General features: G+C 41.0%; 1 protein-coding gene across 9 annotated transcripts in view; it reads right to left on the reverse strand.

Moving 5' to 3' along the window:
• MAPT (microtubule associated protein tau) overlaps positions 1-27,281 on the reverse strand; it is a 1,213,302-nt gene that overhangs the window by 288,319 nt on the left and 897,702 nt on the right. For all 9 annotated transcript variants that reach the window (XM_044055189.1, XM_044055186.1, XM_044055188.1 and 6 more), the window contains one exon: positions 25,540-25,663. In XM_044055189.1, the coding sequence (XP_043911124.1) occupies positions 25,540-25,663 (124 nt within the window). The remainder of the gene's footprint in view (positions 1-25,539; positions 25,664-27,281) is intronic.

Below are 27,281 nucleotides of genomic sequence, written 5' to 3' on the forward strand. Positions count from 1 at the left end.
GCAGGCTAGAGACTGCCTTCCCTTATCAGGAAGTGATACCAAAGTATAGGCAAAGAAAAATGGATGGGGGACCCTAAGTGAGAGAGCTGCTCTGGTAGAGTCTTTTTAGTTGAATCTAGAAAATATGTTGCTGTTATAAATGTGATAATTGGTACGGCATGTAAAATAGTGAATGATAACTTTAAGAATCAATCAGAGGAGGTTAGAAAAGCTTGGGAAAAGAGACCGGATAAGCAATCCACAAGGAAACAATGGAAGGATATATGTGCTGGGAAGAGAGACTGGATAAGCAATGCACAAGGAAGCAATGGAAGGGCACATGTATGGCTCCCAGATACGAAACAAAATCTGGAAAGATTTAGGAATTTTGATTGGAAGTGCTTACATAGGTATTTATGCCTTCTACCAGCACCTGCATGACTGCATGGATAAGGCAATCCCAAGCAAAACAAAGACTCTTTGTACCAAAGGCAAGCGTCCAGTCTGGTGGACCTCAGCCATAAACAAACTCTACAACAAAAGGAGGAAGCTACTACAAGATAGAGCAAAATCCTTAAAAGGTAAGACACCCTTGATCACTATAAGTAAAAAACTAAGAGCTCTCATAAAATCATCCAAAGCAAATTTTGAGAGAAAAATAGCTAAAGACTCAAAAGACAATCATAAGGCCTTCTTTAGCTATAAAGAAACCTGGGAGGAAACTCCCAGATATGCTCAGAACTAGTTCAAAATGATGTGAAGATTACTGATCCTACAGACATTGCCAACATACTGGCTGACAGGTTCAGTGCAAACTTCTCCCCCCCCAAAAGGAGAGATATCTATACCACGCGATTGCAGCCCCCAAACATCTCCAACGCCAAGTGAGAACTGCTCTCAAAACACAGCATCCATGGGACCTGATGGTGTCCCCGGCTGTGTGCTCCACGAACTCAACGAGGAATTAAACCCACAGCTAGGACAGCTGTTTAATCATAGTCTTACCTCTGGATACGTTACCCAGGAGTGGCGCACTGCAACTGTGGTCCCACTTCACAAAGGTGGTGCCTCCACCCTCTCCTGAATTACCGGTCCATTAGCTTGACAAGCCTTATCTGCAAAGCCATGGAGAGGATCATAATGGACCTAAATAAAGACATAGGGAATTTGCAGACTTTGGATCCATCCCAGTTTGGCTTTGTCAAAGGCAGATCATGCCTTCTAAACTTGGTTGACTTTTTCAAAACAGTCACCAAAGCCATTGATGAGGGAAAGGCAGTCCATACAGCCTACCTCGATCTGGCGAAGGCCTTTCGACAATACCCCCCCCTCGGTCATTGAAAACTCATCAGCTTAAATGTTAACCCATACATCACAAGATGGGTTGCAAACTGGCTGAGTGACAGAACCCACAGGGTCAGAGTTGCTGGCGCCATGTCAGACTCAAAGCCTGTCACAAGTGGTGTACCACAGGGCTCAGTCCTGGGCCACTTGTTTGGCATCTACAAACACAGGAGGGTTAGACAAAGTTTGCAGATGACTGCAAACTGGGCGCATAGTAGAAAACACATCTGACACAGATATCCTTCAGAAGGGTCTCACAAACGGATAACTGGTGCCAGAGCCAAAGTTAAATGCCAAAAATGCATAGTCATACCCTTCGAAAAAAAGGTTACCCCCTAGCTACCAAATAGGTGGCAATCCACTGAGCACAGAAGAAGTTATCAGGACCTGGGGACCCAGGTTGATAGTAGTCTGTCATTCGACACCCATGTAGCTAAAGTAGTTAGGAAGACCTTTCTACATTGCCCACCTTATCATGAAGGGATTCTCATCTAGATCAAGGGAGGTCATAGTCTCCCTTTACTCATCACTCATCAGACCAATGATTGAGTACAATGCCCCATTCGAATGTATCTGACCCGACACTTGCAGCAGCTGGAGAGGCCACAAAAGTTCCTCACCAAAAGGATAAAGGGTCTCAAAAATCTGTCCTATGCTGCCCGACTGAAAGAACTCCAGCTCTATTCAGTTGCTCAGAGGTGACTTTGCCTAACATACAAGGCCATGTCAAACCCAGATTTGATGAATATGCTTCACCTCAAAAAATCTAGATCCGTCAGAGCCACAAGGGCGGAGACTTAAACCCCGACACGGCTATTAATAGGACGGCTGGAGTGCTGGATAGATTCATCACCCAAAGACTCCCTATGCTGTGGAATAAAATCCCGGTATATGTGAGGCAGAGCACCTCGCTGGCCTTGTTCAAGAGAAATCTTGACCAATGGATGGGAGATCGCAGATATATCCCAGGGATTACCTCAGTGTCACTGCTCGACAGAGGCACAGCAAAATAATGGGTATAGTTCCCCATACTAAAGGGGTGGCGGTTAAACAAAAACTCTGGGCTAGGTAAATTCTAAAGGGGTGGCGTAAGCCAACAAAAACTATAGGCTAGGCTTGTGCCTGGCAGATAGCCTAGTATGAACCTATGAACCTATGAACCTATTTGTATACCACAAGCAGTCTCCAAATAATTTTTCCTCAGGTAGATGGCAATTGTTGGAGGTATGATGGGGGATAAAGAGGTAACACATGTTTTGGGAGTGTAATGAGCTGACAGACTTTAAAACTTGCCTACAGAGTACTCTGTCAGAAATAATGGGTGAGCAAATTGGAAAGGATTTTTTTTTGAGCTGGGATAGAGGATCTAAATACCCAAAACATAGGAAGGCTTTGCTAAGTTTAATTCTGGTGACTGCCAAAAAAGCAATTACTAGAAAATGGAAATCAAAATCTAAACCAACCGTATTTTAAATAGTGAATATTGTAACAGAGACTAAAGAACTAGAAGTGGGATCTTTAGAAAAAGGTAGGGGAAAATTACATAGAAAAAATGGAAACTGTGGGAATAATACATGCAGAATAATGTTTTGGAGGTGAAGTGAGGTTTAAGGGAAAGCAGGAATTGATCAATTTATATGTTAGATTTATGATAATTGTATAGATGTAATGTATAATGTTTCAAACTGTTAACATGGTTTGTGGTCTTTTACATAAATGTTTGCCTACGTCTTAAGTGATAATTCAATAAAGATTAAAAAAAAAACTTTCAGCCAAACAACAATATGTTTAACTACAAAATGTACCTAAGACTGCCATTTTACTTTTCATGATTGCACTACATTAAAAAAAAAAGATTTCACTGCATCTCAATGCTAAATTTGGCCCAGCCTCTGTTTCAAAGCACAGTATTTTAGACATGGCATGTCACAAATGCAAAACAATTTTGTTGAATTTTCTGACACAACGACTATTCATTAAGAAGCATTCAAGGCCATTACTGTATTCTGCACACTGAACAGAAGACAGTTCCACTCTAACATTTAACTATGGAGCATTCATGCAGTAACAGCAGGGTGCTTTGCTATGAAATGCACTTAAGATTGCTTTATCACCCTTAGGAATTTCAGCACAGGTCAACAATGAATTTGCCCCCCCATCACTTTTTCTACTTCAGACCACGACATTTTAGCTACAACTTTCCAAATAAAAAAATATATATATTTTTCCCTGGAGAAATGTATATGATTTTTACTTCTGATACAATGAGAACTTAGTGCAAATATTTTATGGATGTTACTTTCAACCTCTCTTTTGAAAAGAGCACACACACACACACACACACACACACACACACACACACACAGTGTGTGTGTGTGTGTGTGTGTGTGTGTGTGTGTGTGTATTTATATATATATATATATATATATATATATATATATATACACATACATACATATGTATTATATATATATATATATATATATATATATATATATATATATATATATACACACACACACACACATATATATATATATATATATATATATATATATATATATATATAATACATACATACATACACAGCTTTTTACTACGTAATTTGTCTGAACTACTCTATCGTTCCTTACATTTCTGCATTTTCTATTTGTGAATGTTTTGTATTTCACCCAGGTGAGCCCAAAAGTGGTCAGTACTGATTAGTGCAGTACCTGGGTAAACAAATATAAATAAATAGTGAATGAACAAATAAATAAGTAAATATATCAACTCAAATAACAAAAGGCTGGAAAAAAAACAGATACTTTAAATAGTTATTCAGATTAACTGATAAAACTGCAAAAATCAGAGGGTGAAAAGAAGAAAAGGCTGGCTAAGTACAAGGCTTCTTGAGAACAGATATTTCAAAAAACAGTAGCGTTAGAAGCAGCACACACAGAGAAAACTGGGTAACCTACAAGTGGACAAAGACTGAATTTTCAAGCATCATTTGCCTGAAATTCAACCCACCAAGGATCAGAGCTCCTCCACAGGCAATCACTGTTGGCGAGTTGTGCAGGCAGTGATGCCCTTTTCGGGGGTACTTTCCTCATTATTCGAATTGGTGCTACTGTGGAGTTGGCATATATAAGTTCAGGAAGGGTTGAGGCCAGCCCCTACATCAAGAGCTTCATGTGAGCTTACTTCCTGCATAACACATTTAAAGTGTTTTTCCAGCTATTTTTTTTTCAAGGAATGCAGTTTGGGGATTCTGATCCTCAGTAGGCTGAACCTCATCTACTCATAGTTGAAATGAGAAAAAAAAAAGGTTATGTACTCACCATAACGTTCCATGTTTGTAGTCCATCTTGCCCTTCATTCTTATACATGGGTTCGGAGCCAATCCTCAGCTCTGACTCGGCCTTTTTACAAGCTCAAAGTCTTCTAGTTGGCTCGTGGCTAGGTAGGTATCCCATGGTGCACCAGTACAATCCCCAGAGCTTCTTTACTGCTAACTAAGAGAAATAATAACAAACCAACACAAAGAACCCAATAATAAAAGGTCTCCAGTGAATAATAATAACAATATTTTTCTGTCTCCAGATACTTCCAGGATGGGGGTAGGAGGGTGGGTTCATAAGAATGAAGGGTGAGATGGACTATAAACATGGAACGTTATGGTGAGCACATAACGTCTTTATGTTCTGTAGTCCTATCTCACTTTCATTCTTACACATGGGACAGCGTCCCTAGCACCTTACTCTTGGGTGGCTCAAGGAAATATACTCCTGAGTACCATGGAACCAAAGGATGCTCTACCCCTGGAGGTCAAATCCAATTTGTAATGAGTAATAAATGTGTGAGGGGTAGCCCAAGTTGCTGCTGCACAGCTACTGTCAAGTAGGACCCTGACTTGAAAGGCTGCAGAGGTAAACTGAGATCTCGCAGACTGAGCCTTAATTTTGAAAGGTAAAGGCTTACCATCAGAAGTGTAAATGTAAGCTAGACAGCTAGAGATCCAATTTGAGAGGGTCACTTTGGAAAATGGTAGACCTAATCTGGAGTCGGAGAAGGAAATAAATAATTGGTCTGACTTCCTGAATTCCTTAGTCCAGTGCAAATAAAAACGTAATTGTCTATGAACATCCAACTGATGAAACCTGTATTCTGCTGCGGTGCAATGATTGGGGAAGAACACCGGAAGTTCTATGGATTGGTTCAAAGTGTTATGGGAACAGACCTTGGGGACAAAAGATGGATTAGCACGAAGAGATACTCTGTCTTTGTGAAATATCAGATAAGGGGGTTTGACAGACAGTGCTTGTAACTCTGACACTCATCTAGCAGATGTGATTGCCACCAGAAAGAAGGTTTTCCAAGACAGAAATTTCAACGGCAATGAATGAGAAGGTTCAAAGGGTGGAGACGTTAATTTGGATAGCACAAAATTTAAGTCCCATGAGGCAACCGGTTCCTGAAAGGGGGGGGTCTTAACAAGGTAGCACCTTTAAGGAAATTCCTGCACAACCTATGTGACATCAGATTAGAAACTTGTAGACCTAGATGTAAATTAGAAATCGCTGCCAATTGAACCCTGATTGTGGCAGCCACAGATCCCTGGTGGAAAAATTCAGACAAAAATTCCAAAATCACCGGAATAGAAGCAGTATAAGGGTCAACATTATTTTCCTCAGCCCAGATAGAGAACCTTCTCCATTTGCTGGAATATAACTTCCTAGTAGAGGGCTTATGAGAAGACGTAAGGATATGAGTCACGGAGGGTGAGAAGTTGTGAAGCCTGACTAGGGATGGAACTGGAGCAGCAAAGCTGTCAAACTGAGGGTGTGTAGGCTGGGGAGAAATGAGCCTGACATGTGCGTCAACAGATCTAGCACTGGGTCCAGAAACCATGGAATGTCTAGAAGGTGAGAGCCAAGAAAGGGAAACCAAACCTGTCGAGGCCAGTAAGGGGTAATGAGGATCAGTTTGCTTCCCAGCTGTTTTGCTTTCTGAATCACCTTGGATATGAAAGGAAAGGGGGGAAAAGCATAAAGGAGACCCAGAGGCCAATCATGAACAAGTGCATCTCTTGGTGACTCCCCCGGAGGGGGGATGAGGGAGAAATAGCTGCTGCTTTTGGCATTGATTGGGCTGGCAAAGAGATCGCAGCAAGGATGTCCCCATCGGCGGAGAATCTGCTCCGCTATTTCCTGCTTCAGAGACCACTCATGAGGCATCAAAATTGCCCGGCTGAGTTTGTCAGCTATTACGTTGGTTGTCCCCGGGATGTGCGTCACCACCAGAAAGCGCTGGGAAGATATCGCCCATTTCCAAACTCGAATGGCTTCTTGACAGAGTGGGTATGATCTGGTTCCACCTTGTTTGTTGATATATCATACTGCTGACATGTTGTCTGATTGTATTGCAATGGTTCCAAGAGGAAGAAGGTCATGAAGTGCTTAAAACGCCAGGAGCACCACCCTCATGTCTAGAACACTGATATGCAGTATGCAGGTGAGCCACATGAACTTACCATGTGCCTTGGACAGTCCTGCCTAGATAATGCCCCCCCACCCTATCTGTGAGGCATCCGTGGTCACAGTGGCAACGGGTTGGCGAGGGACAAATGGAGTGCCCGTGGTTAACTGATTGGGCTGAATCCACCAAATGAGGTCCTTCTTGCAAGAGTCTTTTAACAGAATGTGATGAGTTAAGGGCAGTTGTTGGAAGGACCACTGGGATGACAGAAGCCACTGAGGAATCCACATGTGTAGTCTGGCTAGCGGCACTAGTAGTATGGTAGAAGCCATGGTCCCTAGAAGCTTCAGAACAGTCTTGGCCTTGACTTTTCGAAGGGGGAGAAGACGGTGAATTTGAAGAACCAGATTCTGTACTCTTTCTACTGGAAGACGAGCCAACATGGCTACTGTGTCTATTTCCGCGCCCATAAAAATCACAAATTGAGAGAACAATAAGGCAGATTTTTCTCAATTGATAGTAATCCCCAACTGGGCACAAAGTTGAATGGTAGCGTCCCTGGTCTGAAGAAGTAGATGCCTGGTGGGGGCAGTCAGGAGCCAGTCGTCCAGATATGGAAACACCTGGAATCCTTGACGTCTCAGGTGAGCTGTCACTACTGCCATACACTTGGTGAATACCCTGGGGGCTGTGGTGAGACCAAAGGGCAGAGCACGAAACTGGTAGTGACTGGCTCCTAGCCAGAAGCGTAGATGACTCCTCAATGCCCTGTCCATTTTTATGTGGTAGTAAGTGTCTTGGAGGTCTACTGAGCACATCCAAGAGTCTTTCTCTAGTAACGGGAGAATAGACTGCAGTGTCACTATTCGGAACTTGTCCTTCTTTATGGAATTGTTTAATTTGTGAGGTTGAAGATGGGCCTCCAGTCCCCTGTACATTTTGGCACTAAAAAGAATCTGGAGTAAGTTCCGAATCCTATTTGGTCTGTGGGGACAGTTTGGATGACTCTTTTTGCTAGCAACTTGTTGACCTCTACAGTTGCTTGATCCCTGTGATTGGGGTGGAACATCTGGGATCCTCTTGGGAACATGAGGTGGCAGAAAAAAGGGTATGGAATAACCTCTGGTAATAATTATTTGTACCCATCTGTCTTGAGTGATATTAAGCCAGGCTTCTGAATACAAAGAAATGCGACCCCTGACTGGCTTCCAGAGAAGCACAGTCGGGCCCCACATCAGAAGCGCTGTTAGGGCCGGCCCTGAAATGAATCACGGCCTTCCTGGTTTTGCGGTCCACCCCTGCCAGTAGGGCGACATCTACCATTTCCTCCTCCTCCTCTGCCTCTGAAGGAGGAGTCACCCTGTGCATCCCGGAAAAACCTCTGGGACTTCTTGAACCACATTTTACCACCTCTCTGACCCTTAGGTTACGGCATAGAGGGGACGGTAAAACGTACTCACACGGCAGAGAGTATTTTGCCTTCCTGCTTGCACCGAGTGAGTGTGTCCTTTACCTTGGGTCCAAACAATGAAGAACCATCGAAAGGGTCGTTCATAAATGTAGACTTGAATGGTTCTGCAAAATAACACAAGCGCATCCAGGAATGACGCCTTAGGGAAATTCCTGAACCCGCTGCTCTGCTTGCTCCATCGGCTGCATACGAGATGAGCCTCATGGACGAGTTGACAACAGAGTTCAAGGTGGACAACTGGGCAGACACCTTCTCAGGGACTGCCTCAGTGGATTTACCTTGTAGAGTCTCTCCTAACTCCTTAAGGAGATCTCTCTGAAGCCTTGTAAAGTGTGTAAGGTAGTTTAGCGCTCTAAGAGTAAATGCCACTGACAAAAAGATACGCTTCTCGTATCTGTCCATCATTCGAGATTCTTTATTCAGCAGATGGACAGAAGAAGAAGTCTCTGCTAGCTCCTTCTTAGTGGCCGCCGCCACCACCACAGCATCTACGGGAACACCCTTTGACAAAAATTTCTTCTCCTTGGGAGCTGATAGAAATTTATTTAATCTCCTGGGTACTGGCTCCACGGCATCAGGAGTATCCCACACCTTCCGACTAACATGCTCTAACAGTTCGTCGAAAGGTGGAGACACCCAAGAGGCTGAAGTTTGAGACCAGAAAGCCTTCAGGTACACCGACTGCTTATCAGAAGGGGTGACAGTGGACCAGCCGCACCTCTGCTTAAGCATCTCCAGGATGTCTACAATGAAGGCATCATCAGAGGATGACTTGGGGGACCCTTCTAACTCCTCAAGGTCGGTGTCCAAGGTAAGAGACTCATCCTGGGAGTCTACATGCTTCCTCTTGCATGTTCTCTTCCATGGGGGCTCCTCGGAAGGATATTCCGAGGAGGTCTCAGAAGAATGGGGGTCACCAGCCTTTGGCTCCTGAGGCTGCGGGTCCCTGCTATCCAGAGAGGGAGTAGGTGCTGAGACAGAAGTAGGTGTCCCAGGGGGAAGACTGTTGGTACGCCTGGTAGGAGCTGATGATCGGGACAGCACACTCTTCATCATCTCGAATGCCGACCTCCCTGGCTCTGAAGACCTCCCCTGCTCTGAGGAGACCGAGGATGCCATCAGTTCCAGAGCCATAGGCTCAGAGATAGATGTAGGCTCCAAGCTCACTCTAGTCAATGCGCCGAGAGGAAGGCTCGGAACCGAATAGGTTCAGTTCCAGGCACCCCTGGCAGGGCTGACTGGGGAGCTTTGGCTCCTAGACACCACGGATGGCACCTAGTATGTTGGAGCAGAACTCGGCTCCGAAACAACCTCAGGGGGAGCTGGAGCGGTACTAAACACTCCAGCTCTGAAAGACCAGCACGGCTCAGAGGAGGAATTACAGAAGGGGTAATGGACTCAAGTGGCCCCGGAAGTGACTGGATCGGAGTCAACAACATTTTAGGTAAGGCAGATGACTTCAGGAATCTCAACACTACTCTCTCCACATCTTCTTCCACTAAACTCCTGGAAGACCTGGAGGACAAATTGGGAAAATAGGATCTCTGTAATATGGGTGGCCTTAATGTAGGGGAGAACGGTAAAGGATCCGTAGACCAGTTCTGATGTCTACTATCAGTGGTCGGCTCCGAACTACCTAGTGCCGACACTGTAGCAACAGTAGTAGTAGGCAGCAGGTTTGTCAGATTTAGAAATTTTAGGAGGTGGCTCTGATGCACCAGCCAGCACCAGGGAGGGCCTCTTAGAAGATTTAGATTTCTCCTTTTTAGATCCATGAGACTTAGCAGATGAGGAACAGCTAGCCAGATCTTCCTCAAAAGAGGGCTTAAGGAGACCTTTTAGTATGAGTTTATTTTTCCTCTTCTGCAATACCCTGGCACTGAATGAGTGACAAAATAGGCAAGTTTCCTGTAAGTGGATGGCCCCAAGACAGTACATGCAGTTACTTTGGCCATCCGTTATGGACATCTTCCTAGCCCTTAAAGTACCAATAAGATACAACCACGAGGACTAGGTCCTCTAACTTAAATGGGCCTAGCCCTGGTAGAGAAAGAGAGAGAAAATCTAGGTCCTCTAACTGAAACATACATAGAAAGGAAAGAATCACACGCACACCAGAGAAAAAAATACAATCTCTAACAATGCAAAACAAGAGAACGAAGGTATAAGGAAACTCCCATTCGAACTGCAAAAACCAATAAGCGGAGCCCCGCAAGCAAGGTATTTATTTTAATCTATTTATTTTAAATCTGAATATACAGAGAAACTTATCTAATATGCACACACAGTCTAAACTATGCGCAAAGGGCGCCTGCAAACAGTAATATCAACAATATGAAATTTGGGGTATAAAAATATATATACACAACCCCAGTGAAGAAACTAACTGGCACACAGGATACCAAGAGAATGATAAGGCCAACGGCCAACTATTCTCAGAAATACTTACCATGAAAGAACTACTTGAAAACTATGAAACTACCAAAGAACTCTAATAACAGTTATCAGAAGCTATCTGAATATGAAAAACAGCAATTTTTGTCAAAATATTATCAAAATGTGTTAGACTTAGCCACGGCCAAGAAGAAGCACATCCGAACTCGTCAACATGGCAAACGAGATCTGGGGATTGTACTGGTGCACCATGGGATACCTACCTAGCCACGAGCCAACTAGAAGACTTTGAGGCCGAGTCAGAGCTGAGGCTCTCAACCCATGTGTAAGAATGAAGGCGAGATAGGACTACAGAATATCTAAGATTTTCTGCTCTACCAGGGAAACTAGAAGGAACAAACTATTAATTTTATGAAAGTTCAGTTAAGAAATTAGACTTGTGTCCCACAGCAGGATTCGTTAACTGAAAGCTCACATTATGTGTATGCTCCAAACCTAGCCGTCTGAAAACAGCCAATACTTTAATTAGTAAAGATGTAATCATAGTAGGAAAAAAGAAATGATCCCAAGAAAAAGTAAGACTTAAAGGAAAAAGTTTTAAAAATTGGGGCCAACAGAGAGTATTGTGGAAAATGACTAGCCACTGTACACCAGGCAGATTATAAGCTAGTTTTGTCAAGAGGCAGATGTGAGATTCAGAATGCTATATCTAACCATCTTCGGAATACTTTTTTCTGGAGGAACATGGATATTTTTGATGCAGAAAAGGCTAAGGAGAAACTAAAGCAATTTATTCTACAAACAGTGAGCCAGCCAGCAGAAGGGACTCTACTTCTCATTTTTCTGAACACAAAGCCATACAGAGACTTTGCCAGTGAAACTTTTTTCCATTGTTGCAAATGAAAATACTTGAGAGACAGAAAACAAAACACAGGAGTGAAGAATCAGTTGTACCTCGGACTTGAACTGTAGACTGGTGTCTGAAGATGGGGATGATCAGGAAAAAGGCCAGCAACACTAAATTAGTAAATAAATGGGAGAATACAAGCTTCAATCCCACTAGGTATGGGAATAGGTATGTGAAATGTGGCTTTCCAAGAAAAGGAGTTTAAGAAAGACAGTAATGTTGCTGATTTTGTTAAACTTGTGAGAGAACTGTAAAGGATATACCCCACTTTATGTCATTAATATTCAGAAAGACTCTGGAGGGAATGAATAAGTAATTGCTGGTAAACCACTTTTGCTCATTAATATTTGTATAAAAATCTTGATGTAAATCACATGTTACATTGTAAAGCTGTTTTGTATAATGTGCATTCAGGGGTATTTTAAATGTGAGGTAGGAGAGTCTTATCAGTGGCTACTGTATATGCAGAAGATGCTAAAGCAAGCAAGTACTTTTTTAGTTGTAAGATGTACAGGCTTTATACTCTAACAAGATAAGAAAAGGTGGTCTTAACGAAATTAAATTTAACATAATGCTGTGATCTTGGGCTGTTGGGGTAGGGTGTAAAAGTGTACTGATATACGTAATATTAAGACAGTAGTTTTTCCTAGGTTTACAAGGGAGGATGCCCAGCACAATATAGGTTCATAGGCTGGTACTAAGCTATCGGCCCTAGGGCTATAGAAGCCTAGCCATAACAATTCCCTGGCTATTTCTTCCCACAGTATTTGCTTCCCGGGACCCCTGTCTAGCAGGACGACTGACGTGATCCCTGGGGTGAATTTCCTTTCTCCCATCCAATCGTCAAGGTTCCTTTTGAAGTCGGCCAAACAGGCGCTCTGCTTGACATGTATGGGCAGTCTATTCCAGAGTATGGGGTGTCTCTGGGTCAAGAACATATCCCTCCAGCATGTTTTGTTCATTGTGATGACAAGGTTTAGATCCCTGGAGCATGTGTCTTTGAGGGATTGGGATTTCTTTATGTGTAGCATGTCCAACAGCTGTGGGTCTGACATGGCCTTGTATGTTAAGCAAAGATCACCTCTGAGTAGACGATATGTGACAGAGTACAGGTGGAGGTTTTTTAGACTGTCAGCACAGGGCATCTCCTTTAGGCCTGTGATTCTTTTAGTGAGGTATTTCTGCGGCCTGTCCAGTTGTTACAGATGTCTTGAGAGGTACATACCAAACGGGGCGTTGTATTCCATAATGGGTCTAATGAGGGATGAGTACAGTGGGACAATTACCTCCTTTTTCCTGGATGAAAAGCCCTTAGTGATGAGGTGTGCCACATAGAAGGATTTCCTGATTGTTGTGACGATGTGGTTATCGAAGGTGAGACCACTGTCCACCTGTGTCCCTAAGGCTCTTATCACACTTTCGGTGTTTAGTGTACTGCCATCTATGTGGTAATTCATGGGTACATGTTTTTTCCCAAAGGGGATAACTATACATTTCTTGGCACTGAGCTTGAGCCCATGGCTCTGGCACCAAGCATCTGTTTCTTATCATTGATTTAAGCTACAGGCACATTTTTTAAACAAACATACTTGAAAAATTAGACAAAATGATGAAAAGCATAGAAATGGTAGGCTTACTGCATCTGCAACGTTATTAGATTTTATTTTCATTAGCAGATGCTCTTAGTGGGACGCTTGCACATGCAAACAGTGGCTATGGGATTTCTGCACACTGTTTTCTGCATCAAAATTGTAAAGATTCTTTCATGCATCTGCAAAGATGTTAGCTGTTTTTTTTTTCTTATTGATGACTGCCTTTTACTTGGGAGTTAAGCAATCTGTAGATGCAGACAATTACTCTTGAAAGTACTTATTACTCTGCTGAGAGAACTGTAACACTTAATGGCACACTGGCAAGCAGTTCCGTGAAAAATAAATAATGTTTGAAATTATGAGAGGTGAATAAGAACAGTAGCCTCCCTAGCAGTCAGTACTTTAATGCATCTAACAGAACACAGCACAATTTAGTTTATTTACAGGTAGCCAGTGTACTTCTTCTTAGGGCAGAAAGTTAATGCTTACTGAAAGCATGCAAGCTGTTTTCACATCTGAGAGGGGAACACATATAAGAAAAGAGCATACAGCAATCAGTGTAAGGGGGAACACAATCTCTAACATGCTCTTTAGCTGGGAATCCTTCATTTTAAGTTAGGCAGTACTTGTAGGTCCAGTTACTGGTTTGATCAACTGCTCCTATCTGAAGAAGTAAACCTAAAAAAATGCATAGTGTTGTGTGTTTGTTGTAAGTTAAAATGGGATGGTGGTTCTGATATTTATTTAGTATTTTGTCTGTTTTCATTGAAGCAAAATGTCTGGAAAACTGTGACATAAGTTCAAACAAAGATGAGAAGAAGCAACTTCTTTAAAGACTGGCATTCTAAATATAGTGTATGCTTTCAAGTCAAGAGTTGGAAATACACATTCAAAAGACATGTCATATATAATAGGTCGGAGTAATAGCTTTCTATCATAATGGTTACTGTGCTCATATTATCATGGAATGCAAATGGGCTTACAGATATAGACAAAAAGTAATGAGTACGGACTTATGTTAGGAAATGTAGGGTAGAAATAGCTATGTAGCAAGAGACACATCTGGATATAAATGAGCATTTGAATTTGGCAACAAAGATTTCAGGATGGACATTCAGCAGAATATCAGAGACAAAGAAAAAAGGGAAGTAATAATACAAATTACTAGAGGGGCTCCAATAGTGATAAGAGGAAAAAAACAATAATGATAGATTGGTGGTGGTAAAGGGCTAATGGCAAGAGAGGGGGATTATGATGGCACGTTTATATTCTGCCACAAACATTATACAGTTTAAAAAGTTGGGAGAAATAATCATATTTCAGCAGGGAGAACTATTTATAAGTGGGGACTGGAAATCCATTAGCAATAGTATGCATGTATCTGAAACCTAGAAAGATAACTATAACAAAAAAGATAGATTTATGAAAAAGTACAGAAGTAAATTTGGTAAGTGCAATGTGAATTCAAAAGTTGGAAATCAGACAGACTTTACATAGGAGGAAGGAATTTTTCCTTACCAAGAGAAAATAACTGGGCTAGACTGGATAGAATTCATATTTTACAAGAGCATTTTTTAACTAAAAGCTTTGACACACATATAATTATTTTCTGATCATGTGTTGATTAAAAACAAAGACAAAGATACAAGGTAATAAAGTAAAAATGTGACACTGGTACTTTACTACTTACGTGCTAAAAAGATGCAGTTAAGAAATAAGTGGAAACTATATTTGAGCATTATTAAGGAAGCTAGAACTTTCTTCAGAAGTGAGTGGGATAAAATGAAAATGGAGTTTAAAATAAGGTAGATTTCAGAAGTTACAGCCAATGAGTGGGACAAAATGAAAATGGAGTTTAAAATACGATACAAACAAAACAGAAAGAGATATAGGAAAAAAGCAATAGGAGGTAGAGTGGGTGACAAAGATTAACATACTGTAGAATAAGGGGAATCTGACAGAACAAGAAAAAGAGGGGCAACTGCAGAGGCCTAAAGAGAAAATACGGGAGCATTTTGATAATATGTTTGAGTTTAGAAAGGCAGCTGTTAAGCAATTATTTTGTTGATAATAAATACAGATCACAAAAACGTTTAGCACAATGGCTTAGGTAATAGAAAGTGGAAAGGGTTGTCACCAAACTTAGGGCGCCTATAATAAGAAAAATGGCCAAAGATCCTATGGAGGTATTAAGAGATATTTTGGACATTTTATGAAAATCTGTATAAAGCAGAGGAATTTGGAAACAAAGAAAAGGCACAAATGGAAATATTTACTGAAGACTTAATTATGTCAAGGTTACAGGAAGATGAGGCTTAACAATTCACAGTTAAGAGAATGGCAAACTGGTTGCCAAAACTGATAGATATGGATAACTGTGGTTTTGTTGGGGGGGGGACAAACCTTTGAGAATATTAACAGATGATAAACCAGAGGGAAGCAGAATATAAGAAAATACTGCTGTTATTTGTGCATTTTGATCCAGATAAAGCATCTAATAAAGTCATCTGGAATTTTATACGTAGAACAATGGAAGCATCTGCGTTCCCTGAAAGAATGGTAGGGTTTATTAGCAGGCAAGAATTAAGGTAGGAGGATTACTCTCTGACAAGCTGTAATTGAACAGAAGGACCAGACAGGGGTGTCCTTTTCCCTTTTTATAAGCTTTAACAATGAGTAAAAAGATCACACAGAAAAAACAATCGGTTAAAAAACACAAAAGGAAAACTCTAGCAAAGCTAGACATTCCACTGTGTGGTACCTTAAACCACTTGTATTAGAGGTGGCATAGGATAATGCAAAGTTTGTTAGTTGGGATATTTTGCAGTCACCCTGATGTTTATGGATATCAGTTGGGTACAACAACCCTGTGTTTCCAAATGTTAGCCAAACATTCCACTTATGCTGTGCTGATGATGCCATAAGAAGGCAGAAACATGCATATCCACAGCTAGTGAGGTTTGGCTTTTTTGGCCTGAATCTATCCATAAATAGACTTAAAGAAAGTCATGGACATTCAGAATTGCCATTTAGCTGAAACACCAGATATCCTTAAAGGGTAATTTGCATATATCCCATGTCACCTCTAATATAATGGATTTAGGGTATCACACAGTGGAAAGTCTAGCTTTGTTAGATTTTTCTTTTTGTGTTTTTAACCAACTGTTCCATTTTACTCATTGCTATAGTTTGTTAGTTGGGATATTTTGCAGTCACCCTAATGTTTATGGATATCAGTTGGGTATGGCAACCCTGTGTCTCCAAATGTTAGCCAAACATTGCACTTATGCTCTGCTGATGATGCCATAAGAAGATAGAAACATGCATATCCACAGCTAGTGGGGTTTGGCTTTATTCACCCGAAATTGTCCATAAATAAACTTAAAAGAAAAAGTCATGGACATTCAGAATTGCCACTTAGCTGAAACACCTAGTATCCTTAAAGGGTGATTTGCATATATCCCATGCCACCTCTAATACAAGAGGTTTAAGATATCACACAGTGGAAAGTCTAGCTTTGCTAGATTTTTCTTTTTGTGTTTTTATATGCTTTACATTTAGAGCTATTAGCAAAGAAAATAAGTGGCTCACAAATTCAGTGATATAACTGGTATGATAATCATGAAAAGTTATCTATTTGCAGAGGATATTATTTTGTACTTGATCAATAAAGAAAATGACATTTCAGTGTTATTGAATGTTTTGAGACAGTTTCAAGTCTTTCTTGGATATAAAACTAATGAAGATAAAACAAAGGCTACATATAACAGTAAACTATGTACCCACAAATGAACTGGCTCAGTAATACCAATATTTGTGATCTTAACTGCAGAGCTCTGAATGGATACTTCAGAGCTATGCAGTTAAGACACATACTCATAATTTTAGCAGAAGGTTATAAATCAAAGTAGAAAGTGATTACTCTGTTATGGCAATCAAGGATATGATGGAAGACACTAAACAAAATACAACAGAAAAAATGAGAAACTGGAAACTGTTGATTATGGATATGGACTTTGTCTTCACCTGTAAGGCCATTTATATTCAATGATAATATAGACAGAGTAGCCTTTATGATAGAACGCTATTACTTCCATCTATTATACCTGGCAGTTCTTCTGAATGTATGTATATGGAATAAGCTTCCCTTTAAAATCAGAACAAGTTAATAAACAACTTCCTTACAAAAAGCATCTTAAAACATACACAGGAAACAGACAATATCAACACAGGTTAATAGCAAACAAATCCATTGAAGTATAGTAGGTCATACATAAGCTTACTACACATATAAATTTAAAGTTAAATAATAAATGAAAAGGTAAGTGATCCACTGGAAAATACTAACATTGACTTTGTATGGTTAAAAATAAGGGTGAGATAGGCTAAATAAGAAGAAAAGATTCAGTGGTGAAAATTAATGATTACAAAGAAGTCTACTTTGATAAGCTGCACGAGTATACTTTATAACCTGGAATAGTTGGTACAATATAAATTCTGTATTTCTTTTTATAATTAATACTCATTGATATAAGCAGTGTTTAAATAATATTGGACAATTTAATACAATTAACATATGCAGTTAAGAAGGGGAAAAAGCAACACTGATCAAGTGTTAAATATATATGAAATTACAAATATCAGAGAATCTTATTGAAGTGAATTTTGAAAACTATTTAAGTATAATTACTCAACTACAGTATTTTTAAATTGTCTGAGTAACACAGTTTACAGGACAAAATGTAACATGGAGCAAAACAGGATGGAATGGGAAATGTTTTTCATACCTCTTCCAAAATAATTATTGTTTGTTTTCCAACCCAACTAAAACAAGTAACAGTTCTTCCAAATATTCTGACTAAATTTATGGGATTAATGATAATGACAATAGTCACATAAATTTTAATCAGAACATGTGCAAGTAAATGTCATTTTCCCTGTTTTTACTATAGATGGCCAATTAATACAAAAGACTATTGAAGAAATACTGGACAATAAATTTCCTAGTCCTAACAGATTCCCAAATTAATTTTATGACAAGTTTCCAAAAAAAAATCAAAACAAATTACTCCTCGTTTGAGATCATTCAATACTTAATTCATCCTGGGACTACAGCAGACCTCCATTTTTATCACTAGCAAAAAATATTATAATTTTAAAGCCAGTGAAAGAAAATACTGATAGCTAACCACCACCCTTCTGCATTATTTAACGTAGACTACAAAATATGTGTGTAACTTTGACAGTTCTGGTTTATCAGGTGTTGGAAATTGTCATCTGCTAACCAAATTTTCAAATAATTATATGCTTCTATCAAAACAAAATACACAGTCTCTCAAGAATGATCCAGCATTATGTGCTGTTAGTGCTTTCTATACTTCTGATATGGCAGAAAGGCAGTACACTTTTTTTACTATTAGTGACAGTGAAATCTGTTAGATCTTTAATATAATGCATATATTATTTCATGCTTCATAATATTACATAAGTGGTCATTACTTTGACAGTACAATTCAGCATTCAGGAGTATATAAGGGATGTTCACTTTCTATGATATTTTTATTATAGATTGAATCTGGTGTTAAATGCATTACAGAAAGTCACCCAGTTAATTCCAATAGATACAAAAATAAGGTATAAAATGGGGAATACATTGTTAGAAATGGAGGAAATTAAAGCTCTGGATGTAATAACTGTACCAAACAGACAGTATAAGGCAACTGCAACAATGGCAGATAATCTGGGACATGCAGTAAAAGGGGAAGATTCAACATCAACATAAAAGAAGCTGCTGCTCTCAATGTGAGATCTTACTTGAGCTACTAGGTACAATTGCTGATGAGTGGTCTTACATACAAACAGAGCTTGATATTTAAAATGTGCAGAAGACAAACATAAAATAAATGGAATGAAAGGTCTCAGCTATTAAGAACAGAATGAATGCAAAGGAATTATCTTTAAGAGGAAAAATAATAGGGTAATACATGGATAAAGTTTTCAGAGTGAAACTATAACAGTAATGGATGAGAAGGATAAAGGCAAAAGAAGTTGCAAATGACAGAATATCAGCAGGTGAAATGATGGTATAAGACTGGAATACATTACTGGATGACATTTTAAACTGCGATATGATACATTTTTTTCAAAAGAGTTTTGAATATATAGAAAATGGAGGGGTTATTCGGCAATATATGGGGTAACTGCCAACATTGAATGGGCTGGATATACTCGTCTTCTTCTAATAGCATAACAGTATGTCATTATGTCAACATTTGGGCAAGGAAACCTGAAATGTTAGACAGGATATCAAATATCTAATAACCTGAACATTTTCTGCCACAACCTGTCAAATATTACTCCAAATTCTATTGGAGGGAATGGTCTTTGAATTTTAAGAACTGTAAATGGCAACAAGGAAGAATTCAACAACTAAAGGCTTCAAGCCTTTGGGAATGGGACACATAAAAGAGTAGTTAAAACATGAGTATAGCAATGTTTCGGTGTAGTCTTCTACCTGAAAGAGAAGCATATTTTGATGGCTCACTCCAAGCCTACTTCAATGACTACTGGATAAACTGTTAATTCTAATAAGGTTACTGCTGCTATATCAGAGGTTTTTTTCTGGGGGGGGGGGGGGGGGGCACTGTTCTTCATGCCATGCTTTCTTGTTACAAAAAGGTTCATTTTGCCACTATTTTCCTCTATCTTTAGGCTATACCCCAGTTGCTTCAAAATGATTACAATGGTTCAGTAATTGTGTCCCTTACTGGGGCAAGTGAATGATTCAGTCATGTATCATCACAAATACAACAGCAAATATTTAAATATTCAGGAAATTATAAACAGAAACCACAGCATCATTAAACTTCAATGACTAGCCTGAAATGTTAAATCCTAATCCTCTTCATTACAAAGGCACTATGAGTACTCCTCTTTCACCTTTAAAAATACCATGCTCTTTTATGACTTTGTTCTTTAATTTAACCTTAACATCAAAGTCTTTAGAAGCTTGTTTCTGCTTGTTTTGCCTTTGATGCCTGCTATCACCAGCCCCAGTTCAGTCAAATGTTGTATATATTCCCTCATCACTAAGGGCAAGAATTGACTGAGAGGGACCATCAGGTAGGCAGCCATTGAGGAGGTTTGAGGTTTTTCTGGTTTTGCTGCCCTTTGCACATGGTTTGGCTATGCATGGGAATGAGTTCCGCAATGAGTATCTGTGCTGGTTGTTCCTGGCTTTTGTGAGTGACACTGTCAGCAAACAGCACCACCTCAAAGTACTGGAGGTGGTTTTCCTGGTTTCGGCTGTAGAAATCAAACTGTCTCAGTGTTCCCAAGGACATATACGTGCTTTCCACCCCCCTGAGACAGGCAAGCAAAGCAAGCCACACTCATTCACCCCACTCCTTCCCTCCTTGACTCTTCCAGTGCCAGAGCCATTAATTGATCCCCAGCCATCTTGGCTAGAATCAGGGCTCTATTTCTCTCTGCCTTGGTACTAGACATTACAATCTATAAACATTCTCTTTAAGTAGTATAATCAAATGTCTGTAATTAATTCACAGAAAACACACACAATACTTTTTTTTCTTACAGCTACTGCATGTTAAGATGCCAGTGAGAGTAAACATTCAAGTCATTTGTGGTGACTCCATAATTTATTTATTTTTATTTTTATTTATTTAACATTTGTTGACCGGGAATGTCCGACTAGGTTCCACAGAGCCTGTTTTCAGCGGAGGCCCGGGGAGAAACGCTCCAGATAATTCTAAAATATACCACTAAAAAAGACTCACTATTCTCACTACAGAAATAAATAAGAAAAAAGACTCACTGCTATTACTAGAGAAATAAATATGAAAAAAGAATGACTGTTATTACTAGAGAAATAAATATGAACTGTTGGGATTGTTAGAGCTGGCTCCAAGGCATAGATGGCTAGAGCCAAGACTATGACCCAGATGATCCACTTTCCAGTAGTAGATTGAGAACAGGAGGATCAAGTCAGCCTGTGATGGTAGTGAGTGGGTTACATCTGCTTGTCCATTCTAGGGAGAGGAAGTAAGTATATATAAGTACTGCTGCAGAAGTACCACCTAAGGGAAGGCATAAGAACTTAGGGGGCACAAGACCAGACCAACATGTACAATTACTCTAACTGAATATCACAGCTATGCTGAAGAGCTCACTCACAGCAGCTCAGCATGACTGGATGTTGCACTTTAAATAGGTTCATAGGTTCATAGGTTCATACTAGGCTATCTGCCCGAGGGCATTTACAAGCCTAGCCCATCGTTTTGTGGCTTACGCCACCCCTTTAGTATGGGGAACTATACCCATTATTTTGCTGTGCCTCTGTCGAGCAGTGACGCTGAGGTAATCCCTGGGGTATATCTGCGATCTCCCATCCATTGGTCAAGATTTCTCTTGAACAAGGCCAGCGAGGTGCTCTGCCTCACATATACCGGGATTTTGTTCCACAGCATAGGGAGTCTTTGGGTGATGAATCTATCCCTCCAGCACGTCCTATTAATAGCCGTGTCGAGGTTTAAGTCTCCGCCCTTGTGGCTCTGATGGATCTAGATTTTGAGGTGAAGCATATTCATCAAATCTGGGTTTGACATGGCCTTGTATGTTAGGCAAAGGTCACCTCTGAGCAAGCAGTGCGACTGAATAGAGCTGGAGTTCTTTCAGTCGGGCAGCATAGGACAGATTTTGAGACCCTTTATCCTTTTGGTGAGGAACTTTGTGGCCTCTCCAGCTGCTGCAAGTGTCGGGTCAGATACATTCCGAATGGGGCATTGTACTCAATCATTGGTCTGATGAGTGATGGGTAAAGGGAGACTATGACCTCCCTTGATCTAGATGAGAATACCTTCATGATGAGGTGGGCAATGTAGAAGGTCTTCCTAACTACTTTAGCTACATGGGTGTCGAATGACAGACTACTATCAACCTGGGTCCCCAGGTCCCTGATAACTTCTTCTGTGCTCAGTGGATTGCCACCTATTTGGTAGCTAGGGGTAACCTTGTTTTTCCCGAAGGGTATGACTATGCATTTTTTGGCATTTAACTTTAGGCCGTGGCTCTGGCACCAGTTATCCGTTTCTGTGAGACCCTTCTGAAGGATATCTGTATCAGATGTGTTTTCTACTATGGCCCAGTTTGCAGTCATCTGCAAACTTTGTCAGCCATAACCCTCCTGTGTTTGCTTGTACTTGGAAAAGTAGATGCCAAACAAGAGTGGGCCCAGGACTGAGCCCTGTGGGACACCACTTGTGACAGGCTTTGAGTCTGACATGGCGCCAGCAACTCTGACCCTGTGGGTTCTGTCACTCAGCCAGTTTGCAACCCATCTTGTGATGTATGGGTTAACATTTAAGCTGATGAGTTTTTCAATGATACCCGAGTGGGGTATTGTATCGAAGGCCTTCGCCAGATCGAGGTAGGCTGTATGGACTGCCTTTCCCTCATCAATGGCCTTGGTGACTGTTTCGAAAAAATCAACCAAGTTCAAAAGGCATGATCTGCCCTTGACAAAGCCAAACTGGGTTGGATCCAAAGTCTGCAAATTCCCTATGTCTTTATTTATGAGGTCCATTATGATCCTCTCCATGGCTTTGCAGATAAGGCTTGTCAAGCTAATGGGCCGGTAATTTCCAGGGTCGGCGGAGGCACCGCCTTTGTGAAGTGGGACCACAGTTGCAGTGCGCCACTCCCTGGGTACGTATCCAGAGGTAAGACTTTGATTAAACAGCTGTCCTAGCTGTGGGTTTAATTCCTTATTGAGTTCATGGAGCACACAGCCGGGGACACCATCAGGTCCCATGGATGCTGTGTTTTTTGCTTTGGAGAGAGCAGTTCTCACTTGGGCGTTGGAGATGTTTGGGGGGCTGCAATCGTTTGGTATAGATATCTCTCCTTTTGGGGGGGGGGAGAAGTTTGCACTGTACCTGTCAGCCAGTATGTTGGCAATGTCTGTAGGATCAGTAATCTTCACATCATTTTGAACTAGTTCTGAGCATATCTGGGAGTTTCCTCCCAGGTTTCTAACATAGCTAAAGAAGGCCTTATGATTGTCTTTTGAGTCTTTAGCTATTTTTCTCTCGAAATTTGCTTTGGATGATTTTATGAGAGCTCTTAGTTTTTACTTATAGTGATCAAGGGTGTCTTACCTTTTAAGGATTTTGCTCTATCTTGTAGTAGCTTCCTCCTTTTGTTGTAGAGTTTGTTTATGGCTAGGGTCCACCAGACTGGACGCTTGCCTTTGGTACAAAGAGTCTTTGTTTTGCTTGGGATTGCCTTATCCATGCAGTCCTGCAGGTGCTGGTAGAAGGCATTTGTAAGTGATTCAGCGGCTTGAGTACTGTTTTCCGCCGGCTCGGGGCCTTAAAGGAGACCACACTAGTCTTTAGAAGTGTGAAGTCGGCTTTCGAAGTTCTTTACTGTGGTCTTTTTATTTCAGGTGGGGTGGGATGAGGACCTCCAGCGAGATTAGTTTGTGATCTGATCTCACCAGCGAGGGGTATACTTCGGTGTTGAACATTGTGCTCCCATGTTCGTGATGATGAGATCAAGTATATTATCTCCTCTTGTGGGGATGGTGACTAGTTGTTCCATGGCATTTGAGTTTATGAATTCCAGGAACTTTTGGGCTAGGGTGTTTGGGCTTGAGTAGTGTTCCCAGTCTATATTAGGGTAATTGAAGTCACCTAGTATGATGGTGTTTGGTGATACATTTATCCCTCTAGTGTTTTCAGGAAGGCCATGTGAGGTTCCTGAGTTTGTGAGGGTGGCCTGTAACATGCTACAATTTGCAGAGCAGTCTTGCCTATGGTTAATTGCACCTGGATGGTCTCCGATGCATCGTGCGTTGCCACCAGTCTTGAGGTGTGGGTGTCCTTGATGAATATAGATACCCCCCCTCCTTTCTTGGTATTGTCCGGATTTTGGGGCCGGACGCATGATATGAGGTAAAACCTGATAGTGCTGGGGTGCTCTCAGGAGCCTTGAACCAGGTTTCTGTCACAGCACAGACATCGATGTTCTCCATACTGAGAAGGGCCTCGAGTGCGTGCATTTTGAGATTTAGACTTCTGGCATTGAGCAGCATTACCCTTAGTTTTTTCCTTTTTGTGTTCTAGGGTGGTAGGTTTAGAATTTGAGCCTTGCCTAAAAAGGCACTATGGGGGTGGCAAGAGCCTTTGCCAATATCCGGAATCCCAGGGGTGACAGGTGCAAGCCGTCCCTTGCGAAGCAGCGTGGCTTGTCCAGCATGTCATCCCAGGCAGACAGACACTGGATCCCCTTTGAATGACACCAGTGTTTAAGCCAACTGTTAAAGCTGATCATCTTATCTCTGCATTGTGGCATCATTCTTGGTGAAGGTAGGATACTGCTCAAGGTCAGGGTCATACCCGCCTGGGCTACATAATCAGAGAGCTCCTCAATGTCTCTTTTCATGTAGTCCAAGGAGGTATGTCTCAGGTCGTTTACACCAGCGTGGACAATGACTGAGTCATATTTGTACCTGCTGTTGAGAGACCTGAGTGCTTGCGTTATGTGGCGGATTCTAGCGCCCGACAGGCAGCTTACTATGACCTTCTCCTTACTCAGTCTGGTGAGCGGGACGTCAGTGTGTCTGACTATGGAGTCACCAATGACTAGTGTGTCTGGCATTGTGTTTGACCTTAAGGGCTGTGACTGTTTGACACTCTGACTGTGAGGTCTATGTGTTGCAGGTGTTGTGTTCTGAGGTGGTGGTTGTTTGGGTGTCTGCTTTGGTGGCCTCTGCTGTTTTGGTAGATTTTTGATCAGAGCCTCCGAGTATGTCTTTGTGTGTTTATGTGTATGATTTGAGGTTGTGATGGTACTATGTGAGACTGGGTCTATAGTGTGTGTGGTAACCTTCTCCTCCTGACTGGTCTTGCCAGTCCTATGTTGAGAGAGCTCAGCCTCCAGTTTGGCCGTATAGTTGCATCTCTTGCATGTATTTGTGTTTTGTGGGAGGAGGAGAGGGTTGTCTGTGTACATGAGGCAATTGTAACATTGCCTCAATATTCCCAGGTTCACCAGCTGAGCAGGAGAGGCTGAAGGGGAAAGGGCTGTTACCTGCAATGAAAAAAAAAACACTCCTGACTTCTCACTGAAAGATAACTGTGGTCCCTTGCTCTTGCTTCTCCCTCTATTTTTAAATACCAAAAGGTTGGAACAAAAGGGTCAAACAGGATGCAGTGCTTTCTAGATACAAGGGAAAAAAAAAATAAGAGGACAAAACAATTTGCAAGAAACCGGGTATTAACAATGTATTATGCAAGTTGAGCTGCAAACAAGCGAGTGCTGCAATAAGTGGGGCTGTTGTTGCTGCACCAGATTTGATAAGCCAACCTTACCTGCTGCAGGGGAGCCTCTATGAACTGCAGCGCTGGGTGTAGTTTTTGCTGGGATTTTTGTTGCTGGTGCTCGTGGACTGGAAGTTGTTGCTGATCTTGGAGTTGCAATTTTCACCTCTGCAGCCTAAGCAGAAATAAAAGATGTGTTATTAAGATATATTTTGCTCAGCAGGAGATAATTTATTTCCACATCAAAAACATTTTAACAACAGCTGAAAACAAAACAAAGCAGGCACAGAACGGGTCTACTTCACTTCACCGAAATCCCATTTCACTGACATTCATTTCACTGAGACCAAATCACCTAAACTTCAAAACAATGACAACTCATTTCACTGAATCTCATTTCACCGGCAGCTTAAAATGCTAAATTTCACAAGACTAAATGGAAAAACATACACAAACAAACTCACAAAACGAATGGCTACCTCTCTCCACAACTTAAAAACTACTTATATATCCTTTTAACAAAAAAGACAATATAAAACCAAGCTAATTAGGGGGGGCTATGCCCCCCCCCACCCCAACATGAGGGAGCACCCCCTAACTATATATACTAACTCCAGGTCACACTACAGTGGGTACAGGGCATATACCTTTTACTTGGCTCACAGTACTCTACAAACTTCCACATTGTTTATAGCTTACAATTCAGTGAAATGGGATTCAGTGAAATGAGTTGTCAGTGTTGTGAACTTTAGGTGATTTGGTCTCAGTGAAATGAATGTCAGTGAAATGGGATTTCATTGAAGTGAAGTAGACCCCGCACAACACTCAGTGATGACTTGCTAAGCGCTAATGAGTATCAGCATCATGAAAAAGTCACACAAGTTTTTTCTTCCCCTGGGTTCTTCAAAAGCAACTTAATTAATTGATGAGTCTACAGATCGGAGAATAAATCCAATCAGTAAGTATTCAGTTATGTAACAAGTTGCTGCCCCAGTAGATATTCATAACTTTTTTTTTTTTTACAATAGGTAACAGTGTCTGGACTTGATCACCAACTGCCAGGAAAATAGAAACACTCTTGCTTATAGTATGTGTGTTACTATTTATCTTAAAGGTTTGTGCTGACAAAAAGTGGTGTTAAAAGTGATTTACTGTTAAGTGGCTCCACTGCTTCTTTAATGTTCACACTGGGAAAATGCAACAACAAAACAAGAAGATCTGAGGAAGCCCCTGAAGTTAGCAGAAAAAGAAAAGTCAGAAGGAAAGAAAGGTGAGAGAGGAATCAGTCTCATACGATCATAGGAAGTTACTAGGCTATTGGCCATGAGGCCCTTATAAGTCTAGCCAAGAGTTTAGCCCATATTTAGCCAAGTCGGTACCCAAAGCCCCTGTCCAGCAGGGACACAGGTGGAATCCCAGGGGTGTATTTTCTGTTTCCCATCCAGTTATCAAGGTTGTGCTTAAAAAGGGATAATGTGGTACTCTCAAACAGATAAATTCCAGGCAACTCGGCAGAACAAAATGCTTCTTCAAGCCTCCAAATGTAGTTTTAGTTTATTCAAAAAAGTAGACAAGTAGAAAAGACAAATCCAAACTTATTCAAAAAAGTAGACAAGTAGAAAAGACAAATCCAAACAAGCGCTTTCACTCGGAAGATTCCGAGCTTTTTCAAGTAAAAACAGTGAGATGTTCTGAGACCTTTACTTAAGTAGTGCTTGAGTAAATTAGTTAATTAATGTGGTCATTAGATTGTTAAAAGAACAGTACATACTTTAAACTTCAGAATAATCTAA

The sequence above is a fragment of the Protopterus annectens genome, chromosome 13.part0 (assembly GCF_019279795.1).
Source record: "Protopterus annectens isolate FY-2018-M chromosome 13.part0, PAN1.0, whole genome shotgun sequence".
NCBI classification, from domain to species: Eukaryota; Metazoa; Chordata; order Ceratodontiformes; family Protopteridae; genus Protopterus; species Protopterus annectens.